Below are 21,356 nucleotides of genomic sequence, written 5' to 3'. Positions count from 1 at the left end.
CCATTCGTCATTTATCAGAACATATTTTAGAGCATATAGAGGACTTTATAATGAGTTCATTAAACGGACGACACCACGTAGTAAGATTAAATATCTCACACCAACCGTGTTACAAATTTAAGAAGCCAGATGCAAAGCTTTCAAGTTATGTGAGATTGTTAATCGTACTTTACTTGGAATCATCCGTGTTATGACGTTATTCAGCAGTTCTGTCAACCAAATAAAGTGGATCATGATAAATGAAAAAATGGATTTGACGTTTCGATTAAGCATTAAACCTAAGCATTTAAACTTGGTATTTGTGTAGGTCTTTATGAAGGAGGTGAGTGGCTTTTAATTGAAAGAAGATAGTTTTTTACTTTTTTGATTGATGATACGTAAATAATGTGCAATGTGCGGCTAGAGAACGTGAGATAGATTGGCCATATGTGAACTTCACCCACTGGTGCTGGAATATATTTTAGTGAGGAATGTTGACGTCCTTAGGGCTGTACACAGTTGTTTTTTTCATGCCCCTAAGCTTTTTTGATAATTTTGACTGAAAAGTTTTTCGTTTTAATTTTTTTTAATTGTGAGTTAATATTTTTCTAAAGAGACTAAACTAGAACATATAACTTCTTTTTAAATGGAATATTTTGTTGTACAATATTAAGACATTTAACAATTTTTCGACAGGAGGAATTTTTTATAATGTGATAAACATAAAAAATCTGCAAAAGTTGACAGGTATTTTAATCCCTAGATATGAAATCGAGCAGTAATTATGGCTTGTTTTGTATTTGAAAATGAGTAGCTTCCTTTTTAGAATCAGTCTGGATTCAAAACATTCATTTTTTATTGTAATATCCATAAAAAATCATCTGTAAAAGTGACCATATAGTCTCGGTAACACTAGTTTTATGCGTCAGACTTGAGAGCCCTGCATTTGAATCTAATAAATTACATATTTATTATGTATTTAGAAATCATATAACTGTAACTATTTGAATGTATAATATTCAAGGGAATATTAATTAGTAATTTTGATCAAAAGAGTCGAAATTACATCAAATACTAATATTTCGACCTTCTTTTAAATTATTCAATTATTGCTGTATCCTTTAATTATAACCCTTCATTTAAAATTATGCCTCATATTTTGGGATTGTAACGTGTACAATTTGCTTATATGTACAATGTAAACGCCAGAAAATGCACGTAATTTACCAAAAAACTCATTATATATACATATATATATATTCATACATAGTAAAAAATATTTTTTATAGATAATATATTTCATTATGTGTATAATAAAGTCGAAAGCCAAAGATATATTTTCCTTGATAAATGTATCAACAAAAAAAAAATATAATAATAATTAATTAATTATATATAATTATGTAGGTAAAAAGAGAAAACTACAATTAACAAATTAAATATCACTAATTTCTTTGAAATGTCTCTGTATATTATAATAATGATATTAGTTCAACCATCAACCCAGAGTCCGTTTGTTGAAGTCAAAGAAGAGATTTGTATTTTTCTTGATACGTATTTTAAATCTACAAAAAAAAAATATACTGTCAATATATTTAATTATGGATGTGTAAAGGTATGTTACCACATGGACAATATATTTCTGAGAGCTTTGTATATTTTAATCTTCAAACCTGAACATCTCTCCATTTCAAAGTAAAGAGGTTGTGTGTGTTTTAAAATGTGTCTTGTGCACTAATGTGCCATTTCCTCTCCCCAAAACAAGATATATTTTAAATCATAAAACCTTTTTATTTTGACAAGGAGGGTAGTTGCGGGTTTAGATGATAAAATGCACTCCATTTAAAGATAAATGCTGTCTATCCGTATAATAGATGTAGTAACCTCCCTTAAGTAGGGTCATTCGATATTAAATCACTCCAAAATACTAATTTTTCACCCGACTACATTACAATTAAAATACATTTACAGAGTGGTGATCCAAAACTTGCAGTTGCATGACTAAGTTAAGAAAAAACTGGTTTCTATGGAATTAAAAAATGACAACTCTAAACCATTTTGTGGTATGTTTAAATACTATATTTTTTATTCAATATGTCCTCCTTTACATGGACTAACAGCCTCGAAACGACGGCTAACAAATTAGTAGCTCTTCTCGACAAAAGTGGTCTCCATGGCGTACCACAATGTCGTGAGGGTATCATGGAGCAAATCTAAATTTGAATGAGAGGGGCAGAGACATTCTTTTTCAGGGCTTTGGAAACTGCAGCTACAGTTGATGTCAGGGCTGGAGGAGGGCTAGAAAGTGACAGCTGAGAAGTGAGATATATTGTTGTTAAATTAGTGTTTATTCTTCTTGACTATATGGGACAGTAATGGACTTCTGATGTTGTAGACAGTCTGACTGGAGATGCTAACGGTTTCTACAACTTTATCATCACTTACACAGGTGCAGAGGAGATTGCAAAGGTGTTGCCCTTTTTTGTTATTGCTCCAACATTTTTTCATTTACAGACATGACATCAGCCGAATGCTTGTTTGTTTCTGTTTGAGCTGTCGTTTGGTTGTCTAATGCAACTTTGTAATTAAAAATCACAGATATAAAATATTAATTAAACGCTACTCCAAGTTGTTGGGGTTCCAACTCTGTGTACAATATATGATGTTCACTCAAAAATCCAGAAATTTACCCCTTCCTCCATCTTTTAATTCTTTTTTAGAAATGAAATTATGTATATAAATAGTAATAAAAATAGAAAAAATTCACATGTAGCTACTCAGAAAAATTGAACATCTTTTAGACAACACACAAATTATATCGTGAGACATCCGATTTTGTACATTTTTAGAAACGTTTTAAACCATACCTGACCCCTTCAAAATTTGATATACATATAGATTTTCACCAACGAAATCCCACTCTAATTTAACTTAATATATTATAAAGTTAAGATGACTTTTAGAACAAAAAAATGAATGCAATTTGATCAGTATGAAATGAACAAGAGATCAAATTCAAAATCGGATGCAGTTGATACAAAAGCATATTTTTAGAAGTTGTCAGTTTATAAATTTCATATTGGCTAAATTGATTAAATCGAAGTATTTGGGAGTATTAGCAGTAGCTATCAATTCTTTTTTTTAGTTTCATCAGCTTTAATGGGGTATGATCGAAAAAAAAACAAAAAACAGATACACTTTAAAAATTCCTTAAATTCAAGATGAAAATTATATAATTTTTTTTGTGGATAAGAGACGAATTATTAATTTTTTTATTTATTATTATACTAAAGTTAACTTTAATATAATCAAGATAAAGAAATAAAGCTAAATATTAAAAAAAGCCTGAAATTATATTATATTGTAAACATAATTAGGAATAATATGTGTGCTAAACTCCCTTCAATAATAATTTAAAAAGGAAGTTGGCAGGCTTTAGCTTTTGATACCGGAAAATGTTACATTATTTTTGCCTAATGTTGACAAAACAGTTGGAGTTTGAAGGGTAAAGTTTAGTCACACTACTCAAAGGTCATAAACCTAAAACAACCCATTACAATGTTGATCTTATCTAGTGTTACACATTTTATTATTTTCAATCCGGAGGGCAATAAAACATCTTATTTCTGAACAGAGCAAGCTGAGACGGTTGGAAAGAGCAAAGAATATACTACATTTCCTCAAAGCTAACAAAAATTTGGACAAATTTTTTCTCTATACTCATGAAATTTTTTCACCGTTGATGCCACTGTAATATGTAGAACAGTCTTTATATCACAACTGAATATCCAGACAATATATCAGCTCCAGTGAGGCATGTTTTCAGAATAAAAATCCAGCCGAAACCATGGTCCTGGGCGTTGTGGATTCTCTCCTCCCATTTTTGTGGAGAGGAAGGAGAGGCTAAATACAGATGCTTACATCGGACTTCTTTATAAGAAAGTGGCCCAGATAAGTTAGAATACAACTTTGTTTTCACTCAAGCTCTGTGTCAATGCTCCGCTAAGACGCAGGCCTTCCTGAAAGACAACGTTCCAAGTTTTATGGATCTCAACATGTGGGCAAAACTCTTGTATAATTTAGATGTACAGGGATTAAAAGTAGTTAATAGATGCTTCATATTAAAAATTATTGATTACTATTCATCCAGATAGCTTGTTATCAATTCATAAGTGATTCAATTTTTTTTTTTTTGCCAAGTATATATTTGTAATCAATATTCAACAAAGAGACGATCTAGCTTCTGATATTAAATTTATTAATAAATATTAAAAACTAAATTGACCAAAAATCAATCAAAATCGACCTTTTTTAAGGTATTTCAAAAAAATTAAAATATTAAGCCTATTATTCTACTTCAACTATGATATAAAGTACTTCAAGAAAAATTAAAAAGATATTTGCTTCTAAGTAAGGTCCGATTTTATTAATTGTAATCAAAATAAATGATTCATTTTCCAAATACTTAAATATTTTTTTCAATTTTTTAATCACTTTGATTTCCATTATGATAGTTTTATCATGTCGAAATACGGCACAGAATCGTAGTTATACCCTAAATACTAGATAATAAAATTTGTGGAGGTTGAAAAGTTTCAATGGCCTTTTCGTGTTCTTTTGCCAAAATAACGATAATAAATTTGGGTTCTTGTGGGTAGAAATGCTGTTGTATTGTGTAAGTAGAGCTGAGGGCTCACATATTGAATAAGAGTTGTGCTGAGTCCTATTTTCAGAGGGCTTTGTTAAACAAATGTCCTCACAAAACTTTTTGTTTACATTTTACTCTTGAAAAATAGAAAAAAGTAAAATGTGTACCAGATGAGATCAACCCTGTATAGAAAAAAGTTCATCCTGAAACTTTTTCAACTATTTTTATTTTTCAGAAATCCTAATGTTTGATGAAATTGACCAACAGCTCAGCAGATATAACTATTTGAAATGTGTTGGTTTTTTCTAAAATTACAAAATACAGGAATCCTTCTTTTTATACTTTGAATTTGCAAATAAAATCTGTATGTATACTATATTTAAGCAAGCTCTTAGTTGTTGAAATGTTAACCTTTGGATGATTGAATGTGGAATGACCCAGTGTTGCTAATGTTTAAGTAACCTTTTAACAGTCAATATTTGTCCTAAAGCTCCTTAACATATTGCGTCCATACATCAAAGAGTAACCACGAAAATAATGGAGAATATAAGGAAAGATGTAGACTCCTTTCCATTTCTTCTGGAGCATCCACCTTATGAAAAGAAAACACAAAAGAATTAAAAAAAGCAACTTTATTAAAGATCATGGTTGGGTCAAACGGGTATATTTTTGCGTTTGGAGGTTTTTCCCAAGATATTGATTGATTTTTTTAAAATTTCATGGTTTTTTGTTAGCCTTACAGCTGTCTTGGGTATTTATTAGACGTAGACACCATTAGTTTGCGGAAAATAAAATAAAATATTTTAGTAAAATTAAAAAAAGTGTGAAACTCAGAATTTTTATTTCACTATTTAAAAAAATGATAACTTTTGATACTATGAACAGAAGACCAGTTTGATTTTCGATTTTTTTCAAATTTCAATTACGGCTAGTGCGGAAAAGGTGTCATAGGGTGTGACAATGGCTAACCAAAATTGCTTCTTTTGGTCGCACATATTGATCAAATTATGAAAAAAGACAAAAACTCTTTACTTAGTGAATATAAATACTATAAAAACATTTTCATTTTATTTTACGTAAAATTATTTTGATAGACATTTTTTTAACCTATATAAAGTGACTCAAAAGTTTTTTTGTAAAATTTCCCTATGGAACCAAAAAAATTATGGCAATTTGATGATCTGCGTATAGCGCGCATCCATTTTCTTACATTTTCAGGAAGAAAAGATCAAATTTTTTTTAATGTTTTTTTCTCTTATTGCTCCATAGGGTAGCTTTAGAAAAAAAACTTTATTTATGTTTTTATAGGTTAGAATGATGTCTATAATAATTAATTGATGCAAAATAAGGATTAATCCTGTATTTTAATCCTCATTACCGAAATGTAGAACTTTTGTCACCTTTAAAACTTTGAACTAGATGTGCTACATAAAGATGACAACGTAAAAAAATTTAATTTGTAATTTTCAAATTAACTTTTCCACAGTACCCGTAATCGAAATTTAAAAAAAGTCGAAATTAAAACCCCTCTAATGGATAGCTTATCTTTAAGTAAAGACTCTTACTGTCAATACAAAAGCTAATCCATATTTAAGTTTACCCTTTTGTGTAAAAGTAGATTTTAAAAAAAAGGGATAGTCAATTTTTTTATATAAGTCCATTAATTTCATTATCTTTACTAATAAAGTCAAACAAACTTATGTTTTTGCCACTGCTTGTTTGTTAATCTGCAGGATTGCAGCAAAGTTATAGATCGATTTTGATCTCACATGCTACAAAGATGATTATGAATACTCTATGTTCCAAAAAAAAAAAAGGTAACAATTATATATAAGACTTTCAAGAAAAGAAAGATTAATTGGGGACAGTGTTAATAAGGTTAAGTGAGGTTAATAACGCAGAACCGGTCACATTTGATTACTTTTCAATAGAAAAATAAATATTTTGGGCGACATGGACGTGAAACGCCAAATTGTGGTCGACATGTTATTGGGCGGAATGACGATACCTGAGATATATAAGGATTTAGGGATGAGCCGAGATGCCATTTATGCCATTAAAAAACTATTTGAGGAGTTTGGTAGAGCCCAAAGGAAGAAAGGATCCAGGAGGAAGAGGTCAGTTCGGACAAAGGCTAAAGTTTCAGCTGGCATAGCTCTTACCAAGATAAATCCAATCAGGGGCATTCGGGGCATGGCAAAGGCCATATCCTTGACCCTCTTTGCATTCCATAGGATCGTTCATAAGTACCTTGGGATGAAGTCAAGGGGCAGAAGAAAGAAACACCTCATCAATGACTCAACAAAAGTAAAAAGGCTCACAAGATCTAAAGTACTCCTCAACAAGTTCAAGCCTACCAGCTCTCCCGACCTGAAAACATTGGACTACCACATTTCAGCTCAGGTTGAGGGAGTTGCCTGCAACAAATCAAACAGCTCAACAGCATTCCAAGAGGCATTCATCATGTCAGCCTGGAATACAATGCTGGAAGACTATATTATCAAGGTGTGTCAAGACTTCAGAAAAAGGTTGGAGGCCGTCATTAATCATGAGGGTGGACATATCGAAGAATGATCCAATTATTTTAAAATCATTCAACAATTTTGGAAATAAATAAATAAATTTTTATTTTACTTTATGAAATAGTTTCAGTGAAAAGGTTGTCATTATTAATAAGTGTTACCTTTCTTTTGGAACATGGGGTAGTCACGGTAAGAGGGCATTCCATTTCGAAAGGTGAAGTTCATGGTTAGAACAAACCTTTAATAATAGATTATCGACCATAAATTTTGAAAAATTTAGTTACAGAGCTCAAATTGCTGTCTTTGTGTAATTGTAACAAACCCGCTTCATATAGCAAAAAATCTCATTTAGAAAATAAATAGTGATGTGCCACAAGCAAAACTCGTAAATTGGTACTCGAGTTTTATGAAGTAAATAAAAAAAGATTCAAAAAACTCGTTTCGTGGGCATAAAAAGCAGAGTATGACTCAGAACTCGTCAAAACATGGGATTCATTTTTTTCTTTTTCGAGCCCATTATAACATGTCAATCTCCGTAGACTTACTTCCTTTCATTGTCAAATTTAGAATTTATGTTTATAATCCCGGTTCGTTTGAAAAATAATCCTTGTTTGAGTTTTTAAAGGCTAGTGGGAGAATTTGACAATGCATGGAATTACTTAGTCGTCCATTTTTCTATTTATTATCGTTAATATGCAGTCATATTAATGAGCATCTGTGCCTCTAAAAACGTATTTATTACAAGTTATAAACAGACTATAGTAAAATATTGATTTATGGACTATATAAACTGTTTAATTACCCTTATGATCACAATTCAAATAAGTTCAACTAATTTTTGGATTAATCTGTGGAACATAAATTACAAATACTATATTGTGTGGCCATCAGTACCTTATATCAAATGTATTATAGTCCTTCTGGTATACTATTATTATTTTTATCAAAAATCCTTTTATATGTACGTATATAATAGATACAAATTCAGAGTCCCCTAGAGAATTAACAAATTATTAAAAGACAAGTTTCAATAAGTCTTTAAAAAAATATGATTTTTATGACTAACGAGTTTTTCAGGGAGTAAAAAGTGTAAGGGTGAGTATTGAGGGTTCAGGAAAGTAACGAAATTCAAGCAAGTAATTCCTGGAGATTTTTTTTTTTTTTTTTTTTAGATAATCGGAAATACTCATGTAGTAAAATTCAGCTCGCGGGCTTTCACTAAAAATAACCATAGGTAGAGATTTGCACTCGATCGAGTGTTCATTCTAATTTACATATATGTTACCTCAGGTTGACGTCACGTTAGAACAAGTGATTTTTCAGGTAATTTAAGAAAATTTAAATAGCAAAATATTATTTTTGTTTCATGAACTATATTGTATATGCTTATATATGTATATATAAAGTTCACTTTAATTTTTGTTTCTTTGAGTTTTTAGAAATTTAATCAAGGATTATGACACTTTTTCTTAAGTTGTATAATAGCTCAAAACTATGGGGTACATTTAAGTGAATTATTATTATTCTTTTTGAAATCAAAATAGCTATGAAACGAATTTTAAAATACGCACATTTGACCCCACCTAAGTGTGTTAGTCTTAACTTTACCAATGCTACCTACTTGGAAAAAGACTTCCGTAGCTGAAATGAATAGATGACTTTTGATGATGGGTTTCCATGGCTTTAAGCTCAGAATTGATGGTTGAAATGGATGAGGAGCATCTAAGAGTGAGAGTCAACTCTGAGGCTCTGAAAGAACGTCGACGCACAATGAAGTCTAAACCCAGGATAGCTGTTTCCAATCCATCCTCATGAAGAATGGGTGAGTAATGCCGAAGGAAATTATTCTTTGCCTAAATGGAAAATATTAGAAGTATTTATAGACAATTGATAATTATTTCAGGGGTAGCTAATTTTCCCTGAATTGCCCCTCGCCTTTGCTTGAGGCTGTAGTAAAAATAAATCTACTACATTTGAATGAAATTAAATGTCTCATCTAACATAATTAGAATTATCCAATTTCGGTAAAATATGCACTATTTTGTTTAATAACTTATTACCATTTTTAAAATTATTTTATTCGAATTTTTTTATTTAATTTCTTTATTTTTAGAAAAAAATAATATTTTGAAGACCCAATTTTTTTTTTTTTTTTTAAAACAGTTATTTATTTTTTGCTGTATATTTCTAAATTCGAGTAATCATCTTTTATTAAAATAATTATCTCTTCTATAAAAAATGGTTCATATTGTTGTCATAGTTATTTATCTACAAAATAAGTTAACATAGACAGGAACAAATACTAATCACTTGTTTCTAAGTCAAAACTATGATTTGAATGCATAAAATCCTACCAACCAAGCCTCCAGATCGATTGAATAGTAATTTTAGTGTTCTATCGGTTTTTATTTATTCTGTATAGGCTAAAGACCGGACTTTAGGACTGTATACGTATAATATATATTATTTTTTGGATGATAAATCAAAGATACTTTTTCAAGGAAGGACAGCAAAGAACTGTTCCCAATGATTAACAGTCGTAAGGACAGGCCCTAAGACTATACTGAATAAATAAGAACCGATAGTGACTCGTCAATTGCTCCAGAGGGATTGTTGGGAGTTTCTTATGCATCTATATTATATCGGCGACTAGGATAATGTTTTTATTAGCAATCGACAGTTAATTATGTGTTCTACAACATTACTCATAGGAAAATTGTAAAAAAATGACCCCTAACCTCTATATCTGGGAAATAGAATCATTTTACTATCATAACACATACATTTATTATAAACAAATCTGTCGTCTTAATAACAAGAATCCCTGATCATTGCTAAAAACTCGAATATATTACTTCCACACAAGTTCGTTTTTTTAAGACATGCACATTCAGTATTATATTTCCAGGTGACATTGTTAATATATTTAACAGTAGCTGAGAATTCAGCCTATAAGGAAAATAAAATAAGATTTAAATTGGGGCAAGAATGAACATGAGAAAGATCTTAATTTTTCTAAATGGTTTTTTCTCTGTAAACCCCGGGATATTTGTAAAAATAAATAAAAAGTTGTTAAAATAAATTGTGTTTTAATAAATCATTTTCAGAAATTTATAATTCTAATTTATAAACTTAAATTTGCATTTATTTATGCCAAAGGCTCCTTAATTTTAATGGTATAATACTTAATTCAGACCAATTTTCACTCTAAAATGTAATCGAACAAAATAAGCTGGTGGTTTAGTGATCTAAGTAACCATTTGATTTCATCAAGTTATAAAAAAATCGATTTTAACACAATCAACGGAAAATCTTTTCACCTAAAGCCACGTTCTCGAACGGTCATATTGCCGAATGGCCTCTTTGTACAACATATACTTTACCAAAAACAATAATAAATTGATTTTATGATAATTCATAATCCATTACTTTGTCATTATGATTTACATTTATATCACTAAGTGCTCATTAATTAATCATTGATTGAGACGTTACGGTATTAGAATGTTCCAGTCATTGCTTAAATTTCTATTAGAATTGCTCAATAAATCACGACATTGCCTTGCTAACACAAAATTTTTTATTTATTTATGTTCTGTTGTCCAATGCCAATGTTTGGATTTTTTGCACTAATATTATCCGTTTTGCATTTTTCAAGGCCTTTATTTAGTATAAATTTTTCGTCCTATGACATACCATCGTGAGAACTATAGAGTCAGAGACGATAATTAATTAATGAACACTTAATCATTCTTATTCGTGCTAATATTAGTTGTTTTATTTTTTTAAATTGGATTAACTTGTATATTAATCATAATGAAATACTATAATAATAATCATCATCATAAATTATATTTTTTTTCGGCAGACTGTCCGCTCGACAAAGAGTTTGTTTGTCAATATGACATTTGGCCAAAGTGTCTACAGATGGACAAATTCACATTAATTGCTCTTCTTGATGACTAATTATTTCTGGCTTTCATATTATATTGACAAAGTTTCATATACTTCAACGTAATTTCCTTTTATTAAAAAGAGAAATTATGTTCTTCACGGTGTTACATTGCTAAAACAAAAATACCCATTGTATTTTATTGTCAACTGTAGATTCCCTCCTCTTCCTTGATATGGCATGGTTATTTAATAATTTATTATTTATGATAAATAAACAAAGTAATATGTTATTCTATACAAATCCTCCGTTTCCAAAAAAAACCCCGGAAATACAATTCTTTGTTGATTCATCATCGTATATTATATATATATTGGCCATTTTATAATTTCTATGATGAAATTTTGCCTATCGTATAATAATGTATAGCTACGCTTTTAATAAAATATTATTAACCAATATAATACTGTATCGAATAAAATATTAGGTAGGATTTTAATGTTACGAAATATATATACCTATATAATTCATTTTAAAAAGTGGAAAGAAATATTTTAACAGTGATAGTCTGGGAGTGCATAAGAAATAAATAGCAGTTGGTATGATTGACTTATTTGACTACCAACAAAATGATTTCCGGACTTTCTTTTTTGTTTCTTTTTGAAGTAAAGGTTCCGTGATCCAAGAAAGGAACGACCAGTGTCACTTTTTACATGTTATAACTATGTAATTATGAAAGGAATCACGCAGCCTCTATCATAAATAAATGTATATTTCAGACTAATATTTAGAATTTTGCAAAAATAATAAATTATTTTAACAATCTTTGTTTAAATATATATCAAATTCTAGTGCTTCACACAAAATTATTATTTTCCAAAAAAATAAGGACAACCCTAATGGTCAGGCTATTTACTGCATATAATATTTACCGGGTGCAGCAAAAAATCTGTACACTTTGAATCTTTAAATTTATCAAAATACATTTCAGGAACTAGTTGTAATAAGGTATGTCAATAAAATAAAAATAACAAATATGATGTCTTCCAGGTGGTTTTTGAAGGTCTTGTACCCGTTGTTGATGATTTCCTCAGACATGGCATCCCAGTGCTGGTTGAAAGTGTTCTACAGGTTGTTGATATTTGTGTGACGGACGGTGCAGGCCTTGGACTCAACATACACCCAAACATTGAAGTCCAATAGGTTAGAATCTGGTGAGTAGGGGCCACATTTACTTTGGCCAGAAAGGCAAGTTGTCCTCCAACCATTTCTGGGCCTTTTTAGACGTGTGTACAGGCGCACCATCCTCCTGGAACACCACATTCAAGTCCTGGTTCATATTGGAGATCCCCAACCTCTTTGGAATTTCCGTTGGTTTCTTGCCAGCATCCAAAAGTGTGCGGACTGAAATTCGTTGGTCACGTTCAAATTGCATTTTCTCGGCTTCTACGACACTTAGGAAGATGTAGTTTCTTTGTATATGTCATTTTTTGTATTTTTATAGTATTTGACCAGGGGAAATTTCCACGGCATGCACAAAAAACTTGATTTATCTAGCAAAAATGAAGTATAAAATTTTTATACCGCACCCGGTATAAAGTCATTTCCCTACAAACAACTCGTTTTTTCATTTACTTTTCATGTAATAAAATTAAGGCTATCAACGATAAAGATATGAACTTCTAATATCATTTATATATATATATATAATGTGGGAGAGTAAAAGTTATTATTTAAAGACAGACAAAGTTTTCTTTTGCTCTCTTTTTTTTTATTATAGGAAACAGAGTGGTAATTAAATTGTACTATAATGCTGACTGTGTCCCTTTGTGGGTGTCTTATTGTATCATAACATAGCTTCATATATGTAATATATAATAAGGAGTAATGAACTAATTCACAGAAATGATATAAAGTTTCTTATTACAAAATAAATTATTTTTTAGTATCTACAGTGTACACTCATATATTTGTAAGGTGGGCTAGCAGATCGATCCATTCTGCGTTTACACTAGGGTGCATCAAATACACCATGATTTTTACATATTTAATGGATTTTACCACCAATCCTCTAAAAAAACGTGACACTTGCTGATATAAAGATATCTATACAAATACAGCAATGTGTGTCTATCTGTCTATATGAATATATGAAAACGAGACACAGGGTGCACTTTACTAGATAGTTTTCCTTGATGTAATACATGGGTGGAGAAGTCGCGGCTTAACAAGGAAAATACGTTTGTTCTCTGCAATTTTCTTCTTTTTTTTTTTTAATTATTAGGAACAAATTATTACAAACTAAAGAACAGAAAGAAATTCATTCCTATGGCTGTCTTCTTTAAATTTTGTTACGGTTAATCAAATTATGTGATGATTTCAGATACTGTGAAGAAAATACCAACCGTATTATTCGGGGATTTTCGACAGAAAGTCCACTAGACATTGAAGGGATTTTAAAAAGTATATTATACGAAAATTTTGACAAGAAAATGCTGTAAGCAAGATGCGATGTTCACCCTCAGGAAGAAAGGTTTTGTGAGTTTTAATTAAGTGTTTAGTGAAGTTTAACAGCAACGAAGTTGAATTTTTTTAATTTTTTCCAAAAATTAAAAACAAGAAATGTTTCAAATTTATTTTTTATTTTTTAATGTGTATAGACATAAAAAGAAATTAAGTTGAAATTTTTTTTCTATATCCTCCAAAATTGTTGTAAATTTTTTGTTGTTTAGTATATTTCTAGGTCTGCTTTCGTAAAAAGGTTCGGTGGCCACTCAGAACCATCACTGATTTTTAGAATACATGTTTTTATCACCACTTGTTATATTTGAAAGAATATGAAAAAAAAATATAAATACTGTGCACGTTTCAACGTATTTAATTTTGGAACTGACCAATAAGCAATGATTAATTAAGAAATTACCATATTTTAATCTTCCAATCTCAACAACTATCCTTCACCAAAAAAAAAGATTTTGTAATTTAAAATGTGTCTGTTCTGTAGGAGTGAAAAGGCTATGATAAATTAAATTTTGAAGACACGAGATTAACTAATGTGTTTTATACAAAACAAAAAATGTTTGAATATTAGCTTTTCATTTTGAACGGTAGAGTTGGTTTGAAGATTATAACCTGCAAAGTTCTTCGAAATAACTCGAGTGTAAGCGCGTGAGAGACGGACTAACACAACTGCAATACAAATATACTTATCTGCGTTTATTTTCTAGAAAGGTGGTCTTTAATAAAGGAAAAAAAATTGCCCGCTATCCATGGTCTAAAAAATGATTGTTTATTTGTTGTTGTTTTTTCATAAAAAAGACTGTGTTAGGGCAGATTTATTAAAAACTTTTGAAATAATGTTTGTTTCTTAAAATATTTATTTTTATAAACTACTCAAATCTGCCATATATAGCCTGTTTTTGTAAGTAAACATACCAAAACTTTTTAAACATCGTGGAACCTTTAAGAGTGATCCGCGGAATCTTTACATATATATTAATAAATCTTGTTCAAACTATCTATCTAATCCTTTTTATCAAAAGCTCTTTTTTTACTATGAACTTTTAACAATTTGCAAAAAGAGACAAATAAGTTTAACAGGCAATCTATTAGTAGTGCGATGTACAACTTTATATCAATTACTTACGGGCTCACCATTGATAAACCAATGGAGATTGGCCGATGGTTTGGACCTCTCAGAAGTACAATTTACTTGAACTCTATCATCTACGTGGTAAGTCCTTTGTCCTCCAGATATCCTTGGTCCAGATCGAGGAAGAGCTAAGAATAAGCAATTAATAATAATCTATAATTATCCTAGACACTTGCAGAGGTTATAATAAACACTTGGGGAGCCAAAAAATGTATTTACAAAGGGTTTATCTACTAGAATTAAATCATCTTATAGATTCTACCAGTGATAGTTTTTTTTTACAAATTATATTTAAATATAATCTGTCCATTTTTTATTTTTTTTAAAGATGAGTTTGTGTTAGAAATTAAAGATGTATGACTCAATATAGATATTTGAATATATTGAATTATTCATTTCTATTTATTAATTGTAATCAATATAAATTATGGAACGAAAACATCTTCATGTAGATATAATAAAATAAATATACAACGACTATTAAACAGGGTTTTAATGTACGTCAGTATTGTAAATATGAGCCATTTTGAGCACCTGAATTTCCAAGTTTTATAAAAGTTCGTACGCAAAAAAAAGTTAAAATTATATATATTATCTAATCCAAGAATTTCTCGAGATCAATAAATTAAGAAATTGATTTCACGGGATTTGACTGATGATGGATTTCACGGTCCAATAAGAAACCTTTAATATGTACATAATATAAATATTGTGTACAAGTTGCAATTTATTAGTCTTACAAATGCATTATTTAATTATAACATTAATCATTCTAATGACCAACTAATGATATTGATACCATCGTTTCATTTTGCTCTATTTAAATTACATGGTGATTATATATTTATTGGTAATATAATTGTGGTCATTTGACCTTAATTATGTGGCAAAGAAAACATATATTTTTTGTAATTTGTATTAAAATACTCTATGATTAAAGCATCAATAAATTCATCATTCATGGAATATTCAATTACGTCATAATCCTCATCCAGCTCCAATATTTAAAATAATTTATCTCATTTTATGCAAGTTAGCACTTGTATACCACTTGTAACTATGATCATAGAGTTATACTTACCAACTATATTTAATTTTCGACTACTAGAAACTGTATTGAAAAGAGGTGCCTCAGCAGAGACTTCACAACGAAAGGATCCTGCACTGCTAAGGTCCAAATTCTTGAGGAAAACTCGATTTTGATCGGATTTATTGACCTGTAAGTATATATCAAAGTATAATGTGCATGCCTTGTAGTGTACAGGATGCAAAATCAATACTGACACACTTTTATAAATGATTTTGTATGATGAATTTCAATCTAAAAGTTACATAAATATTTATTATTCAGCTTTTCTGTTCATTAAAAAAAAATTGCAATTATATCAATACAATTGTATGATGTTAAAATAAATCCATGGTCTGATTTTAGGGGCCTATATCAAAGTGTGTAAAATATATGAGTATCCTTAACGACGTCTTGTTCCTTACTACACAAAATCTTCTACTCTCGACCGACATCATCTTTTTAATTACATCATATGAGTCCATATTAATTCCATGGTCTGTACTAAAATCAAACCTAATTATAGTGTCATTAATTAACAAATAAGGATAAATGAACCAAACTTGAGTCAGGATTAAGATATAATCGTCACTTTGAAGACGGTTAAAGAAGGTTTTTGAATATAAAAAGAGTATTATGGGGTTCCCTGTACGTTATGTTACAAAATACCACGGGTTACCTATTCAACTAAATGTATAAGAGATAAATACTATAAAAAAAAACTTCAATGTCTCAAAGTTAAATTTACAACCAGTATACTAAATAATATATTAGTTAACCCAAATTCTTTTTTTTTTCCGCCCTTTCATGAAGATGTTAAATTTGTTTTTGATTTTACCTTAAGAAACATAAAAGTAACCCTTATAATGTTGGCAGAGTGTATTCAAAAAAAATTATAATACCTAAATGATTTACTGGTATTTTTGGCCTTGAAAGTTCTAAATAAAATAAAATAAAACATTTAGTGTTTTGGTACATGTTTCCAAATTGAAATGATATCTTAAATATTTATGTATCTTATCTAAAAAACGGAGCTTCTCTTTGAAATTCTTATAGAATTCTTCTATTTTTTTATCACAATGACAAAAAATTATAATTAGTTCTAAAGTTAATACTTAAGGACAAAAAAAACCAAAGCTATATATTTTTTTATACTTTTTAAAAATATATTGCTTTACAAAATATATATATTTTTAATTAATTTATCATAGTTTACTGATAATGCATAAAATATTGCTCTCTATACTGTCTTTGTCTGGCAAATAATGTTTCTGGCTTTAAACAAATTTTATATGAGAGCCAAAAACATACCTAGGTATATAAATTAATATGAATTTATATTTACAAATTTATTAAAGACTTGTTGCTTGAATTATTATTTACTAAGTTAACAAGCATTTTGATAGTACCATAAAATGTTACTCTCTGTCGACCACAAAAAACATTCATTAGGGGTACAAAAGTTGTTCCCATATTTTAAATGTAAATCAAATCAAAAATACATCATTTCAATCCTACGGCAATCATTTTTTGACTTTTATTCCTATTCTGCCTAATATATGATTATATCCAAATAATGAATAATTACATCCGTAAAAATCCCAGGAAGTTGAAAGGTTGTGATTTTTGAGTCCTTATCCCCAGGGATATAGCGAAAAAAACTCATGGCCATCCTTGTACCATTTAACAGAGTAGAGAGCCTCATTCTCCATATCAAATTGACAAATCAGACTTGCGTCATCCCCGCGAAACTTGTGACTCGGAACGATCAATTGCTTTAAGCGAACACTGTACGAGCCTGAAAAATAAGAAAAGATGGGTTCAGGAATGAATATTAATAGGTTTGTATGAAGGGAACGTGGAGGAGTTCAAAGTAGTCATTTAGATATTCACATTCATGTACCTTCAATATCTATGTATGTACATCTGAAACCCTTTCATTTGTATCCCCAAGCAAAATAAATGAAATAAAATAAAAAAATAAAAAAGTTTTACTATTTTATTGAGGATAAAAATTGTCTTACTTATTTTAGTTAGTCTCTGATTTCTTTTCTCCCCACCCCCATATATATATATACATACAACATACGTCTATATTAGGCTGTCCTCTTTTTGGGGTTTAGAAAAAAAATTCCCTGCACCCATTGTTCTGAGTAGTGTTGTGTCAGTACTTATTTACGAGGGTCGTTTGAAAAATCTGTGCAAAAATAAAATAACTTTATTGTTTGGGGTAAACCTTTTTTATTCTTCAACATGGTCTTCTTTTATGCTGATACACTTCGTGCAGTGGTGCTGTTCTAGTTAATTGATGCCTTCGGAAAATAAAAGGATTTGTCCAAGTCTAAAAAATAGACAATCTTTTCTGCAATCACCTCCTCGTTTGAATAAAATCTTTGCCCTCTACAAACCCTCCCCCAACCATTTCTTCATATTGGGGAATAAATAGTAGTCCGACGGAGACAAGTCCGGAGAAAAAGGGGGGGGGGAGGGCTGTAAAACGAGTTGGAACCCCTATTTTCATTCATTTTAAGAATAATATGCACTCTTTCATCATCATATCATGGATTTTATCAATGATTTCTGGGGTAGCAACCTCAACAGGGCGTACAGAACCATTTATAAAATATTCTAATCGAAGGTTCAGAGATCCCACAAAGTTATTTTGCTTTTTTTAGGCCCAAGCAGCGTTTTTCCTTTCACCCAGTATTGTTTAACAAAAACACATAATTATTTTTCGTTCATTATTTGAAAATAGCTCCACTTCCTCGATTCAAACGAATGCCAAACAGGAGGAAATAGACTTATCTGACTAAAAGTTGGTGTGTGTTCTTCCAAGAGATGTTACTAACTAAACATAACCTAATTACGCGCCAGTAGTGAAATCTCGTTAACTTTGGACGGACTTTTCAAATGACCTTCGTATTCTGTCTACTCTAGTCTTAGGACCACACCTATCAGTCTTCGGGGTCGGTCTTTCCGACTGTCAGTACTAAAACTGATTTAAAAAGGAAAAAAAAGTGAAGTCATCAAGGACCGAACTTTATAAGTTTTTGAACTGATGTGTAGGACTGAACTGTACCAGACCTAGACTGAACTGGATGGGACTTCAGTTTTCAAGCCTGAATAAGGACCAATACAGCCACTATAAGGAATGATAGAAGTATCTATTTTGACTACCATATCGGTATTTCTTCGAATCAAAACTGAATTGATAAGAAAAAAATGTTAAAGAGATATGAAATTTTTTTGATTATTTATAAAATGTATGTGTTACTTCTCATTTTAAGTCCTTTAAAGATAGGCATAAAAGCTTGGCTTGAATTCTTCTCGCAGCCTGGGCTGGTTCTAAAGATGCACATGATCCATGCCCCACTCTTACTCATTCAAGATCCTTGCATTAAATGCTTGAATAACACATAATAAATATATTTTCATACCTTGATACAATAGTTTATATTTTGTATTGTTGGGAGATAAATTAGTAAAGACATATCAGACGTAAGATCAGAACATTGTTGTCTCTGAACTTTTTACAATGTCAGCCGTGCAAGGGGTTGTGTCAGTCCATTTATTCGGTTCATTCCAGTCTTAGGACCGGTACTATCAGTCCTTGTGACTGGTTCTTGAAAACGTGGGTCCTTCGGTCTCTCGTTACTAGAACTGACTAAAAAATAGGAAATATAGTTGAGTAAAGTCATCAAGGACCGAACTTAATCAGTTTATGACTAATATATAGGACTGGACCGAGACTTAACTATACAAGTCTTACGTATGCAGTCCTAATAATGACTGACACAGCACTTCTTCGAAGTAAAATAATCAAATTGTCTTTGACAAAGTTTGAGGCCAATAAAACCATTTTTGACATGGTATAGGGGATTTTAATTTGGAAAGAAAAGTAGAATTTTGAACTCAAAATTGGCCATTTTTATGTATTTTGAACAACTTTTCCGTTATTGTATTATTTATATTTAATTTTATTTGGTTATTTATTTAGTAAATAATACCTTCTGCAGCTGGTTTTTAACAATTAAAGGGGATATAAGATGTGCTCAATGATTTGCAGTTTTTCAGTTTTGTTAATGATAAAGAAAAGTTATAATTATGCTAAAACTTAACCAAAACAATATGCAAATCCATAAAAACAAAATCTTTCTCCTTTTGTATTCCATTCTAATAGTAGTTGATGAACTTACCGCGAAAATAATAGTTAGTCAAATCAGTTTTACTACTTAAATATAACTTCTAGAACCAAATAATTCTTTGCAAATAAACCCCTAATTATTGACACTTCAAATAAGTTTGTAATGCGTAAAAAAAATTTAAAACCCGATGTTTTATTTCTTTCAAACATAATCTTTAAAATATGATTGTTTCTCCCCATGATTTGAAAAATCAAGCAATCAGTGGGAGATATAAGCTTATAAAGTAAAATGGACAAACAAGTAGCAAATGCTCGCCTTATCAAAGTTGTGGGCCGTACGGAATTCTCAGGCTCGATGTAGTCGAGTTAGGGAGGAGTTGTGGAGGGAAAGAAATGAAAATTATTTGCGACCCTTTCGACTCTGTTCGTTTTCGCCTTATTCGAATAAAAACTGAGAAAAATGGCGTATTTTCTCTAAGTATGAAGAAATCTTTGACGACTGATCAGAAAATTCTGAGTAGAACAATCCCAAATTTGGATAAGAAGTTTTTATTAGAACGAAATCTTGTTTTTCTAACAGCATCGAACATAAACTCATCGTGGCTATACAATTCCAAAGACACATTTCTAAAATAATGGATTTCTGTTTATTACACCTATTATATGGGCTTGAGAGACATATGGCTCGGCTAAAGTCATTATTTTGATTGTCTTGTTGTGAAAAAAGGTGTATTTGGATGATAAAACAAAATCCACCCAATTCGGACCAGCCTAAGTTGCACGTAGTACAAACTTATGTGTTTCTTAGAATAAAAAGGGAAGTAGAAGGAATGAAAATTATACTTAAATTTTGGGGGTATGTATGTATGGAAATAAAAGATTTTTTAACTTGGTTGTCATGCATACAGAGCGTTTTATTTCCTTTGTTCCGTTCTGTAATATTACATCGAATAGATAGGTAGGTTGAATAAGATTTAAATAATGAAGAGTGTAAATAAAGAAAGGGGATTTTATGTAAATGGAAATAACTTTTTATGTTTGAAGCTCGAGCATCCTGAAATCAAGCCAACCCACAATGTATAGGATTATAATTTTTTTTTTTTTAGCTAGTCCAATAAATTGTATCGTAATTACCGCTAGTGTTGTGTGAGTCCTTATTTATTCGGTCCAGTCCAGTCTAAGGACCGCTCCTATCCGTCGTTAGGACCATTGGTCCATGGGACAAGTCCTTAACTGTCGGTTTTTGGGGTTTTTCATATAAATATCAATGGTTTATTCAGCCAAATGAAGCCAAATATGAAGTATGTGTTCAGATTATTACACATATCTTTCAAAAAATATTATTAATATTCTTAAATGCTGATATAATGTATTCTATTATATATCAGAATAATTTAAAAAAAGGAAAATCACCCTTAATGACGTCACGAGAGATAAAATTTATATTCTTTGG

At 30.3% G+C, this 21,356-nt stretch overlaps 1 protein-coding gene across 1 annotated transcript in view; it reads right to left on the bottom strand.

Annotated features, from left to right (window-relative positions):
* Nucleotides 1-1,442: 1,442 nt before the first annotated feature.
* Nucleotides 1,443-21,356, bottom strand: part of LOC121125725 (uncharacterized) — a 114,340-nt gene continuing 94,426 nt past the window's right edge. The window contains 7 exon segments of the mRNA XM_071891373.1: nt 1,443-1,544; nt 5,090-5,219; nt 8,771-9,002; nt 14,688-14,821; nt 15,775-16,008; nt 17,323-17,419; nt 17,421-17,557. Of these exon segments, the coding sequence (XP_071747474.1) occupies nt 5,143-5,219; nt 8,771-9,002; nt 14,688-14,821; nt 15,775-16,008; nt 17,323-17,419; nt 17,421-17,557 (911 nt within the window). The 3' untranslated portion in view covers nt 1,443-1,544; nt 5,090-5,142.

This window comes from Lepeophtheirus salmonis, chromosome 10 (genome assembly GCF_016086655.4).
Source record: "Lepeophtheirus salmonis chromosome 10, UVic_Lsal_1.4, whole genome shotgun sequence".
Taxonomy (NCBI): domain Eukaryota; kingdom Metazoa; phylum Arthropoda; class Copepoda; order Siphonostomatoida; family Caligidae; genus Lepeophtheirus; species Lepeophtheirus salmonis.
The sequence above is the reverse complement of the archived record's forward strand: the minus strand, read 5'-3'. Positions and strand labels throughout refer to the sequence as shown.